Raw genomic sequence first — 13,842 nt, forward strand, 5'->3', positions numbered from 1 at the left:
TTATTTTGCTTCCATGGATTCTGAAGCACAAACCTAACTGAGTTATTAAGAATGTCTGTGTTTTATAGTCAGCTGGGTTCTCTAATAGAAGACATGATTAAACTTGCAATTATTAAAGTGTAGTTTCAAATCAATTCTCAGTGAACTCTTTGATGAGGCTGTTGCACTTCTTTTTGATTTTTTTTTTTTTGTCTGAAGAAATAACTCTCTCCAATGGCAAATCTGTGTTAGTCAAACAAAACAGTGTAGTTATGGTTTGTGTTCCTTAGTACTTATAAGGAGTCTTCAGCTGTTGTCCTTAGCTGACTGGGAGCAGGGAAGCAGTGGGATCTGGTGATAATTGAGGAAAGGAGGTAAGGGAAAATATGCCTGTGTACCAGTCCTTCAAGCAGGAATGGCTGTGCCGTTATTCGTATTGTGACAGCGTGAAAAGAATCAACAGAAGGATGAAGAAAAGCCAGTTTTTCTCTCTCTTCCATTTTCTTTTCATCATATGGAGAAAAGAGTACTACTGAAAGAAAATAAAGTATCTAGAGGCCTTTCAGAGTCTTGGAGACAAAGATTATGTAACTGTGAAGACATTTTGCTCTCCATTGAAGTTAGAGAAGGACAGAAAAATTATAACACTTCAAGTGCATTAATGTAACAGTTCCATTGTCCTGAGTGATAGTCAATGCTGTGGCAGAAGTAGTTAAGACACAAATGGTATTTTACCATCTGATATGGAATTTGGGATATGAGAAAACTTCTTAATTCATCATTCTTCCCATGAAAATATCATCACATATGAAACACCCAGTTCCTTCATTTGCCCTCCAGGTCAGTTACTAATCTCCCTTGTGAACAGGAGTGTGTGTTGCTCTTCAGTCAATATCCATTGCAGGCATATTTACTTTATATCACCCGAGAAAAAATTGATGCTTTGATTTTACACCTCTAGCTCATGAGGTGTGAATTGAATGACAATATACAGCAACATCTTAAGTTGTGCAAAATTGGTGCAGACAAAGTTGGAGGAAAAAGTGACAGGTGAGATGGGATTATTCTGCACATAAACAAAAATATACCTTAGGTAAGATATGGTCTTCTGTCGTACGGAAAAAGAAGTTCAGGCATTTCGTGATGGGGACGTTTTTTGATGTAGAAGCTGTTTGAATTCTAAAGGTGGTAAAAATAAGTAATGAGAGAGCAAAATAAATAATAATAATCATCAATCTTGTTATAGCAGTAAGATCAAGAAAAAAAATCAAACCTCTCTACCAAGTGGCAAATTGGGAAACAAGAAATCTTCTCCCTGTGAGAGCCCATACTGTAAGAAGTACAGAACTGGAAATATATTGTTCAGATTATACTGTTATCATCATGATTGTAGTGGGTATTTAAAGGAAGGTTTCCTAGCAGCTATTTTTATGAAATTACACAATTGAGACTCAAGAACATCTAGAAACACAAAGGGGTTGTGAGAGTCTTAAAAAGCAAGAGAAAAATTGAAATTCAAGTAGCAGATCGAGAATTTTGTTGCACAGATGATTTGATAGGAGAAATGATTGTCTGTACATCTATGTTTTATTCCTACCAATAAAAATGGAAAATGGTTCATAGTAGGATAAGCTGCCCAACTACCCAAGAAAAAAACTTCACAAGTTGTAATCTTATGAATTTCCTGCAGTATACATAGCTGTATGGCCAAGGAAAGTAAAAATTCTCTTGTTTATGTCTACTGAATATTTTTCACAAATGATCATTAGTCTATAAAACCAAGCTCCAAGGCCACTATCAGATCCTTTATTTAGGACTGGACTTAGTTATTCCCCTTTTTTGTAAACAAAAAAAAATCGTATAGATATCTATCTTCCAAATTCAGAATGTTCAGACCATTTTATTCATTTTTTAAGTGATCAGCCCTAGAATTGATGTCAGTTGCAGAGCTCTGATATCCTCAGCAAAGAAATTACTTGTCTGTAGGGCTAGCTGATTTTTTCCTGTTTCTTGTTTCGATGGACAACTTCATGCCCACATACAGCCATGTAAACAAATATTCAAATACAATCCCGGACTCAGGTAATGTTATTTTCTCTCTTGTGTTTGGGGGAGGCGGCAGCATAATTGGCTGCTCCTAATAAATACAGTTAAAAATGACAGATGGAGGTAGAGGATGAAAGGGAGGGAAAGGGAGGCAGATATTTACTTGTTTTCTAGGCTGTTTGTAGGGGAAGGGAATGACACGATAGAAAATGGTAAGGCTGGAAGGGACCACAGTGAGAATGCCAATTTGTTATTTGCTAAAATAGTCATCTGATGTAATTTTTATAGGACCACTAAAAATTTTAAAAGTGCATGTCCATTTTGGCTGCTTTCTAAAATTAGTGTTCAGCTTCTTCATCTCCTATACTGTGTATCAACTGCAACTGGTTTACAAGAGCTAACTTAAGGAATCAGTTCTCTATAGGACCATTCCCAGAGTTTTTTTGTGATATGAATAAGAACAGCAAGGGGGAATGACACAAGATTTTGTGCTAGAACTCTTGCAGTATTTTCTGAGAAGAAAATTGTTTCACATTTTGATAACCTTGTTGATTTTTAATTTGCCTTAGAATTTATATACTGAGCCCCAAAGTTCTGTCAAAGTAAATATATTGAATTGGGCCAGTATCTTTGCATTTAGATTTTCCAGATCTTTCAGTCTGTTCCTTAATAACAAAAGAAATATCTTTATTTCCTTCTTCAGTGCATGTTAGAATCCCTCAAAGTAGCAGCATACATCTGTTTCTGTACTGCTTGGAAGGGAATATTACTCCTCTAGTTTGAACTGGGATGAACAATCACCAATCAATTATCTTTTTTTTTCCAAACTAACACAATTTGGCTGTGTTGAAAGAAAAAGAGAAAGAGAGAGAGAAAGCGAGAAAGTGAGAAAGCAAGAAAGAAAGAGAGGGAGAGAAAGAAAGAAAGAGAAAGAAAAAGAAAGAGAAATAGAGAAAGAAAGAGAAAGGAAAGAGAGAGAGAGAAAGAAAGAAAGAAAACAAGAAAGAGAGAAAGGAAGACAAAAAGAAAGAGAGAAAGAAAGAGAGAAAGAGAGAAAGAGAGAAAGAGAGAAAGAGAGAAAGAGAAAGAAAGAAAGAAAGAGAAAGAGAAAGAAAGAGAGAAAGAAAGAAAAAGAAAGAGAGAAAGAAAGAAAGAGAAAGAAAGAAAGAAAGAAAGAGAAAGAAAGAAAGAGAAAGAAAGAAAGAAAGAGAAAGAAAGAAAGAAAGAAAGAAAAAAAGAAAGAAAGAAAGAAAAAAAGAAAGAAAGAAAGAAGGAAGGAAGGAAGGAAGGAAGGAAGGAAGGAAGGAAGGAAGGAAGGAAGGAAGGAAGGAAGGAAGGAAGGAAGGAAGGAAGGAAGGAAGGAAGGAAGGAAGGAATGATAACAGTTTCAGAACCCCTAGTTTGTATTTTATATATCTTATTGAAATGGGAAGGATTAGATATATTTGAATATTTAAAAAAAATTCAGCACACTAAACCACCCCAAAAACCCCAAACACTAAAACCACAAGCATTAGTAAGTCAAAATACCAAAATTATATAGAAAAAGAATTCTTCTCTTAAAAAAGAGGTAAGATAAATTCTTTCAGGTAAAAAAGAATACAGGAATCATAAGATTATTAAACTCAAATTACCTGTCTCATTTAAAAACTAAGAAATAGGTCTTTATGTACAGAAAAGGAATGCTAAAGTAGGCTATCGAGTTCATGGGCTTTAGAAAATGGAAAAAGAAAACAGGTGCATTAAAATCTGTTCTGATGGGGTTTGGAATTCCCAGAATACGCATAACTGTATATTGGAAGAAAAGGAAAATATTAGAATTGTTTTCACAGGAAATAAACTAATGCATACAAATGAATGAAAAGGAGAATGCAAAGTTCTGCGCAGGAAATAAATAATGTAATGCACAGGAAATAAATAATGTACTCTCAGTGTTATATATCACAAAGTCCCAGAAAATACTCATTGCTAGAACAGAAGATTCAAACTCATGTGCAACATACTATTAAACTTAGTATTAGCAATTTTAACTTCCTTAAATATTTATTTAAGTTTTACTAAAATTATATGGATGTGCATACATTAACCATATCTAAATGCTCTTTGTGGCATTGGTTTGTTTCATGGATTAGCAAAGCATAGTTCCAGAAGTGAACAGTAATGAGTATTTTGGACCAAACCACTACAGTTTGTCTTTATTCTGAACCTGTAAGAAGAAACAAATATTTGGCTTACCAATTTTCAAATTATCTCTGACTTGTGTACTACTGTTATGTCTACTACTACTACTTAAGTAGTACAAAACTTGTTGATCTCAGTTAATATATTTCTCATCTCTATATAGTGGGTCACAGTTAAGGCTCATTGTCCTATGGCCATCAAACACAGTACTTCTTAGCAATGATCACATGGAACTTTCAAATAGTCATCTGCTAGCAGAAATGATGGAAAGATTTGTGACACAAAGGTTTCAAAGGTTTTCTCCCCGAGTGGATATCTAGATGCAGGAGGACTAATAGCTCAGTGAAGGAACACAAAGAGAAATAGTTCCCACGTACATGTATCAGCCCTGCTACTTCAAGTTTTGAAGTTTTGTTTTTTTTCTTGTAATATACACGGCGAGTGTAATTTTGTGTGTTCACAAGGACTTCCAATATCGCCATTGGGTTTAGATGCCCATATTTACTACTTACAGCAGTGGAAGTAGTGGTGCCTTAAATGAGAAAGTTAGTATCAAACCTGGAGAAGAGTTGAACCTACATATTTATTATGGGAAGAGGTAATTAGTACCTCTCTAAGACAGCGTGTTTCTAAGACTTACTCCTCGGAGTATGGTATTGAATCACAGAACTTCAGATGACCTTTTGGGAGCTGAAACACTATGCTTTCTGCATTTTCATGTAAAAAAATATTATAGTACCTAAGATGCACTGTACAGTAATTTTCTTTTGATTATTTATTAACCACTGTTCTTCAGGTAGGGAGGGCTTTTTAGCTTCTACTTTTAGGTTACTGTAAGTATTGGGTAAACTATTAACTATAGGACAGAGAGAGTTTGGTGGTTTTTTTCTTTTGTTTTGTCTTGGTTTTTTTGTGGGAAGGTTAATGACTATAATATTGTCTGTTTTCATTTTTTTTTAGAGATCCAAACCAGCCTGTTCCACAGGACACAAAGTTCATCCACACAAAACCCAACCGCTTTGAAGAAGTGGCCTGGTCAAAATACAATCCTAAAGACCAACTTTATTTACATATTGGCCTGAAACCCCGAGTTCGTGATCACTATCGAGCAACAAAAGTTGCGTTCTGGTTGGAGCTCGTACCACACCTTCACAACCTGAATGAAATATTTCAGTATGTTTCCACAACAACTAAAGTCCCCCCTCCTGACATGACCTCCTTTCCATATGTGACCCGACGTTCTCCTGGTAAATTATGGCCAGCCACCAAACGCCCAGCAATGACACCTGCCAACAATCCCAAACATTCAAAAGACACCCATAAAACAGCTCCAGAGGATACAACAGTTCTGATAGAAAACAAGCGAGATTACTCCACGGAGCTGAGTGTCACCATTGCTGTGGGGGCCTCCTTGCTGTTCCTCAACATTTTAGCTTTTGCTGCATTATATTACAAGAAGGACAAGCGGCGTCATGAGACTCACAGGCGCCCCAGCCCCCAGAGGAACACCACCAATGACATAGCACACATACAAAATGAAGAGATCATGTCCTTGCAGATGAAGCAGCTAGAACATGACCACGAGTGTGAATCACTGCAGGCCCATGACACACTGAGACTCACCTGTCCACCTGACTACACGCTCACCTTGAGAAGGTCTCCAGATGACATCCCGCTAATGACACCCAACACCATAACCATGATTCCAAATACATTAACAGGAATGCAGCCTTTGCATACTTTCAACACCTTCAGTGGAGGACAAAACAGTACAAATTTGCCCCATGGACATTCAACCACTAGGGTATAGCTCAGCCCTTCCCCATCTACCCTCACAAGCCACTTGCAAGAAAGAAAAAAAGAAAAAAAAAAAAAAAGAAAAAAAGAAGAGGAAAAAGTTATCTACCATCCCTTGAATACCTTGTCAAAACCTAAAGTAAAAATAAGTAAAAGAGAAGGACAGTCATTATTTTCTTACTGATCCTTCCCACAGAAACTCACTGATGTTAAAGATCAACTACAAACCCTGTGAAATGTGAAAAGTGTACATTGCTGTTACGATACTGCTTTAAGATCTCAGCCACTTTGATTGAAAGTTAAGGCCAGAAGAAGTCATTTAAAATGGTGTTTTAAGTGTAACAAGCAAAGCAGAATCTTCTGGAACACAAAGCCAGTGACTGTACAGGTGTTTCGGTTTGGGGTTTTTTTTTAATAAATAAAATTATAAAAAAGATTCTTTATGTGCCATACCATGAATGGCCGTTGATAAAACAAAGACATCACCATGGGCTTTTACCCAGCATATGAAGCTGTAATTCAGATGGGGAAAATAGAATTTTATTATTAAAAACAGAAATAAAAAAAAAAAAGAGGAGGACTGACTATGCAGTAAAACACGTATAGTTCTGTGCAAAGAGATGACTTGCCAGCCTGAACTATATTTAAAGAAACTTTGTAAAAATGTACATAGCTGTGAGTTTAAAAACAAACAAAAAAGAAGCAGCTTTTATTGATGTTTTCAGTTTGAAAAGAGCTTTTAGAAAGATTGTGCATTCGATTGTGACCTATGTGTATATACATTAGTCATATGACCTCTGTTTCCTCCAAGACCAAAGGAGGAATTTCTTCTTAATTACTAGTGGTTAACAAAAACCATGAGTTTTTTCTAACATGTTTCATTTATATGAGGCCATGGTGTCATGCAGAGGATACAGTTGTCTGTGTGACCTGCGTATTTTCTCTTACAGGTTACACTAGTGCATGTTAAAGTATTCATAGGAGATTGTTGTTCTTTTCTGAAACATTTTTTCTATAATTTAATTTTGTGTTAGCCTTTGTTAAATTCCAACACAGCAATGGATTGGAAAACAAAGAGAAAAAATACAAAAGAAAATAATTACTATTTAAGCTTGTTGAACTGAACCAAGAAACATCCAATAATATATATTTGGAGTTCAGTTTGTAGTTCTTGGTTATTGTGATACATTCGGAAGAGTTTTGTGCCCTGACAAAAGCAACGAAAGCCTGTGTTTTGGTCAGCCTTCTTTGGGGAAAACTAGCTCTATATTCACCAGCAGTTGCAGAGGAATCTCAGCTGAGAAAGCACCTCCTTAATATTGCTAAACAAAATAAAACAACAATTTGAAATTTGGGAAATGCAGGGTTGGTTGGCTGGCTGTTTTTCAAACTGTTCAGAGTGATGAGTGTGTAAAGAACTTCTCAGCCCAGTATCTTGTTTTGCGCTTGTGAGTGTATCTGTCAGAAAATTCTTATTTGCTGATTCATTGCACAGCAGTCCCATAGTCAGTGAGCATTATGGAGACAGAAGCAGAGAAATCATCAGCTGTTCTGCATTTGAACAATATTGAAAATCCCAGAGAGTATCACTCTCAGGAAAGGCAAAATTATTAGCTGATTATTCCCTTCTGCCTTTCCCTCGCTAGAAAAAGAGGGGCCAAGCAGAGCTATCAAAGTAACCTAGGAGTTTGATTCAAACAACTGATTTGAATGTGAAAAGCTAGAAAACAGTTTTTGCAGATGAAGATTGCTTTATATTTTGTCTTTGAAAGTTACTCCATCATCGAGAGATAGTAACCAAAGATCTTTGAACAAATTGGTCTGCACTTGAACGTGATTATCCCAGATGTATTTTCTATTATTAATTCACAACTAAACTGCATTGATATCATATTTCCCATAAAGATTAACACAAGATGCCTTGTACTTCTTTTTGTTTTCTACACTTTTTGTTTTCTAATAAAATACCTTGAAATAGTCACCCCTACAAATAAAATCAAAGACAAGGTGATTCACTGAGGTCTATTCATCTGCACAACTCTTTGTTGTAGCAGGCAGTAAAGCAAATTCTGAAGGAAAGAAATAAAAAGTAAATGACATGATAAAAATGCAACATGTGGCTGATACAATCCTTTATCTGCAGTAAATGTGCTATAAATCTGACCTGGGAGCTCAGGTTGGAATGAGATGAAGCAGCAACCCCAAAGTACCACTAGTAGAAAATGGAAAATAGTTTTGTTTTTTTCACTGATCCATCAAGTAATATATTAATGCTGACTCTATACCAGGCCACTTCCACCAGCTATGTAATGCCTCAGCTGAGATGCAGCAGTTCATAACTCTTAGAAAAAGGTTTAAAAAAAAAGTAAAAAAAAAAAAAGTAAAAAAATAAAGGTAATGGTGCTTGGCATCATAATCAGTTGGGTATGTTTGTAATGTGAATTACAGTATTTGTTTAGTACTTCCAATTGTCTTCTGCTAGCAATATGTACAGTACTGTGTCAGGCTTGTGACATTTGGGTAAAAAAAGTTCCTGTAAGTGAATGATTTTAGCTTTTAAAAGTAATTACAATCAAGTTGATTTAATAATTTGATACATCTGGACTGATGTATGATTTATAGAGGGAACAGATTTATAGGGTCTTCATAGAATTCTATAATAATGATATCAAAATATACTTTGAAACTGTAAAAGAAAAACAAAAGTACTTTCCCAGGCTTATATTCTTGTCCTTAAGAGGCACACAGGGTTCAATGGTTTCTTCTGTTATTGTTTTGCAATTTTTTGGTTTTTTTGCCTTAAGTAATGATAGAAGATATATATGGCTGGACACATATGTATAAACTTTTCAGCAGCATTTTTAATAATAAAATATCACGGTATTTTCTAATGCTTTGTGCAAATAACTACGTGTTCATCCTTTTGTGTAAAAAGTCTTTCAGAGGTGTGTTTTCTGCCCCATCTCCATTTCATTATCTAATGTAAACAATGCCTTGATACTCAGTATAAAAATATTAAAGTAACAGAGGTTGCACTTTTAAGTTAGCATTGAGTTTTAATGGCTGTTGTAGTTCTATAAGCCTGCCAGTAAAAGAAAAGCAACTCAGACAATGAAGATATAAGAGAATACGCTCCATATATGTATTACCTGTATACACTGCAATTCCCATTGAAACAATGGTTTAATTGTTTTGTTAGTATTTTCTGAGGCACTGAAAAAAAAGCTGGGTAAGCAGTTTCCCCTATTCATGTACAGCTTAGCAGCTGAAAAACGCTAAAAAACATATCTTCCAAATTAGGGATCAAAATAATGCAGATAAATCAATGGTTTATGTCATGCTCCATGAGTCAATAGACTTTACTTTTATATTTTAAATTTAGATAAACAATGAGTTTTGTGAGAAAAAAAAATATGTAAGAGTAGCAACATATGTTACTCATATGTATTTAAGGTATTTACACATATTGCAAGGATGTTAATGTCATTCTTCCTTCAAAGGCTGAGTAAGTAAATAGTTTGTTCTTTTATGATGTTAGATTCTGTTTATCAACCAGGTTTCCTTTCACTGGAAAGGTACGTAGACACTTTAGTAATTTGAGCTGGGTATTGTTTTGTTTCTGTAACTATTCTGCTGAATAGAGGTACTAACAATAATATTTGACAAATTTTGAGCATATTAGTGAAAAGTAAAGTCTGAATTATTCATATCAAAATTTTTGATATGAAGAATCAAGCTTCTGAAATAGAAATATGCGCCTACTGACCTAATCAAGCATATTGAATTTTGAATATTGAACTTGTATATAATGCTTTTGCAAATAAACTGCAGATTTAGAGTTGTTCAGCAAATATGTTTAATTACAGGTACACTTCAAAATTCCACAACTTGCTCTGAGATAATTCATACACACAAAAAGGGGTTACAATTGTGTCATTTCTGTGAATTGTTCACCATAAATTTCTGGGTGAACTCAGTAAATTAGCTTCTTTTCAGCTAATCAGTTTCACATTTAAAAAAAGGAACATCTTCAGAACTTTGTTCATGCTAACTTAATACTGTGTTATTTTATTTCTTTACTGTCTGAAATATAAATATGCAGATTAGTATGTTCCTATTTTGGCTTTGCTAAGAGTATTACAATTTAATGGTATTTAATATCACATAAAAATCATATGAAATAATACCATGACAATTATGTGCTTGTCTCAGATTTGTGGTTTTACATTTGTATTATTTAATTATTGTCAACTGTTTCTCATATTTTCATCTACAGCTGTTTGGCATCGCAAACCTCATCAGCCTGAATCTCTCCAGAGGCCATTAGCAGCTGGTAAAAACTGGGATTATTATCCCACCAGAAATTATGATATTATATATTTAATATCATAATATTTTAAAAGCTTCTCAACACGTCAAAATAGCCTGAAAAGTAAGATAGTAACCTCTTAAAGTAAACAAAAAATAAAGAAGGGGTTTGGAAATGTCTAAACATCTTGTTTGAGCTGTAGCATAATAAATAATATTTCACTTTTGGATGAAGTTTTGATTCAAGCCATTTTGTTTGGTGTTCCACAGTGGGTGCTAAGGTCCTCACTGTGTGTTCTAAAAGTTAAATTATGTTTTCATGAAGTTATGTTTTCTTAGTCTTTTGCAGAGTACCCAATTTATTTCATCCAATTTTTACCCATGTAAAGAAAACCAGATCACTCAGGGATGACTTAGACACAATCCAGTCACAAAGTCCAAACCAGAGAAGGAGTTTTGTCATAAGCCAAGTGAACAGCAGCTCCCCTAAGACACAGTAGTAATTAAAGAGAATATGCAGTAATATCCCAACAATTCAAATGTAAAATAAACATCTAATAAATAAGGTAAGTTCCATTGTTATCAAAGGAAAGTTTACAAATTTTTGCAATACCTACATTTTCCTAACTTCACTTTCCACCCCTTCTCCACATAAAATAACAAAATCTTTTCAGACAGTATTTTCTGGAATATCCATATACATAAGTGAGAAACGAAAGAGATGACCTCTTCTTGTTTTCATTTCTACATAAAAATCCTCAAGTGCTGAAAGCACAAAATATTCCTCCTCTAGTGCCTTTTATCAAGGCTTCTAAGTTAGCTGGGAGATTCAGAGTAGTCCCACTGCTAGGTCTCCAAGTGTAAATAAAAGGGAAAATCTGGAAAAAGAACTGACATATATTGGCTTTGACTTAGACTACACAGCACAGTTGTATTTCTCTCCAAGAGCCAAAGATGCAGCACGAAAACAGAAGAGAGCTTTACCTACGTTTTATTTTTAAAATACTGCATTTCTAGAAGCCACTTTTTTTTCAAGATTTTGTTGTCTGGTATCTTGCTTTTTGCTGTACCTAACTCAAAGCCCTCACTCATTTCATGTCCTCTCATATCTTTTATCTCTTTTTACATCAGATATTTTCCAAGAGATACAGATATGTTTTCATGTGTGGTTTTCTTCTGTCACAACATTTAAGTTTGGCTTCAGACTTGTTCCGTTCTGTACTGTATGATTGTGAGAGAGCATTTTTCATCTGACATTTTCCTTGCTGCTTTTAGTGTTTAAGAAGTGCTACTGGAGGGGTATTTAAATGACAGTATTCCTCATCCTTGAAAGGCATCGATCTCCATGACTGCATTTTGAGCCAGCCTAACAACTTTGCTTTGACACGGTGTATGTCTTAGTGGGAAGTGTCAGCCTGCAGCCAGCTCTCCTGTTACTCTGCAGCTTTTATTATTATTATTCACTGTTGGCATTTGTTTCTTTACTATATTGATCTTCAATCAAAGGTAAATTAAGTTAGTATGTCATTCTATTCCACAGAAAGATTTCTCAAACCCTACGTTGTTTGTAATTCTTGTTTAGATACAGCTAATTACATTGTTCTGGCAAAACATAAAAACCTTTCTAAGCTATTATGTTTCCTGATTCTACCATCAGTGCAAACTAACAGGGGTGGCACAGTCAGCCTTGTACGACAAGAATTCATGCTATACTGGCTTCCACTTGGTGGGGATTTGTTTCACATATACAGGAAAATAAATACAATTAGCATTTTCGTACATCAAAATTTCATTACACCATGCCAAAGGAGAACAAGACCCAAAGTAAAATTCAGACTAGGATCCTGCATTGGTGGTTATTTTGTAGAGGCAACAATTTGCAGGTTGAGCTGCATGAGTGCTTTGTGCACTTTAGTCAATGGATATCTCGCTTCAGAAACTAGAGTGGAATTTGAGGATTTCAGGGAACAAAGATGGTATTGAAAAAGTATTTTTAATGGGATTTCTGCTTTCAAGAATGCCTACCAGCAGCAGCAAAGAAACTGCAGGGAGAGTGTTTTAAAATAAATAGGAATCAAATGCAAATTTTTTCTAAATGAATTTGACAGGAAGAAATATGATACAATGTGATATGAAATGACCTTAAAGTACTGTGATAGGTTTCTTCTGTGTGCAGGGTGAACAGAAAAATGAAAATTATCTCAAAAGATACATTTTTACAGGGACTAGTCAAATTAAATCATTGCAGAAAATGAGACTGTAATGGAATTTTGAACAGAGATGTTGTGTCATAATGCAATACCATATGGATTTAGATATGCAGAACATAATCTACAGTGCTCATCTGGGTATTGAGAAGTATAAAATTAGATCCCAAGATGCCCTACTTTAGCCAGAAGACAGTGCTGCCGTTGTAGATAACACAGCAAAGTGAAATGTGCACATTTCTCAGGGAATGACATAAGATACAGCGCCAGACAAAAAATAGGGGAGAATGACAGTATAAGCAGGCACAGGTCCTGCCTGGATAACCATCCTGTTCGTAGGCCCAACAGAGAGGTTGTGTTCCAAATCTGATTTTTTCTTTATTTCCCTGGTAGAGGTCCATGGAGAGAGAATGTCCCTGGAATGTGCTATTTTCCACTAACCACTGGCCCTCAAGCCCTCAAAAATCACCAGCAACTGATATATTAGAGCTAGAGCTGGGACAAGGAAAGAAGAAATATGAACTGTTTACTTATTATTAGCAATTTTTTTCTCTTCTTGGTGAAGGACAATCAGAAAGAATTAAGAAATGAAGAGTGATGTGCAGCTAACTTCCCCCAGTACTCAGGGAAGGGCCAGGCAAGCACCTTACTCAGTTTTCAGTAGGTTGGGTGAAAAGCAATGGAGGCACTCAAGGAGCAGTAGTCAGTGAGGAAGTTGCTGGAGATGGGCAACAATCAACTGCTGAGTTGATTCATGAGGCTTGAAAGTCTCTCTTTCACCCATTATAATGTGTTCATTAAGAAATATCTATGCTGTTCCCCAGACTGTAAATTCTGCACCATTAATATAGCAGAAAGTCAGTATGAAGCCTTTTCCTGGTCTTAAAATCAAGAGGCATACTTGGTTAGAAGGGGAAAAGGGATTTTACCTTGGTATTTATTTTTAAGGATCCTTAGGTGTACATGCCCAGGTCATATGCATCGAGATGCACCCCACCGAGTCTTTCCCTGTGTCTCTGTGTCTCTCCTCTCGTGTGTGTTGTGTGTCCCCCCCCAACATTGGGTATAACATTATAGGCTTTACTAATTAGCATATCTATCAAAGATTCCCCTATGAGAGGCTCAAGTGAGCCCCCCTCCCCAAGGAACCTTCCCCTGGATGGTTCTATCTTGGTTTACAGAATATGTTCTGGAGAGGACCTTGGGGTCTGGGGCACACTGATCCCTAGCTATGAAGCTTCTAAAATGTTTAGCCTCTTAGCTTAACAAACAAGTCCAAGAATGTAGGCAAAAAGCACTAGGAATACAGAAGCTGTAAAAAGGT

General features: G+C 35.6%; 1 protein-coding gene across 2 annotated transcripts in view; it reads left to right on the forward strand.

Moving 5' to 3' along the window:
• NLGN4X (neuroligin 4 X-linked) overlaps positions 1 to 11,943 on the forward strand; it is a 174,796-nt gene extending 162,853 nt beyond the window's left edge. For both annotated transcript variants that reach the window (XM_042038328.1, XM_042038336.1), the window contains one exon: positions 5,167 to 11,943. In XM_042038328.1, the coding sequence (XP_041894262.1) occupies positions 5,167 to 6,016 (850 nt within the window). In that variant the 3' untranslated portion in view covers positions 6,017 to 11,943. The remainder of the gene's footprint in view (positions 1 to 5,166) is intronic.
• Positions 11,944 to 13,842: the final 1,899 nt, after the last annotated feature.

Source organism: Corvus kubaryi, unplaced genomic scaffold, assembly GCF_017639235.1.
Source record: "Corvus kubaryi isolate FWS band 111438036 unplaced genomic scaffold, C.kubaryi_AGA036_p1.0 133, whole genome shotgun sequence".
In the NCBI taxonomy this organism is placed as follows: domain Eukaryota; kingdom Metazoa; phylum Chordata; class Aves; order Passeriformes; family Corvidae; genus Corvus; species Corvus kubaryi.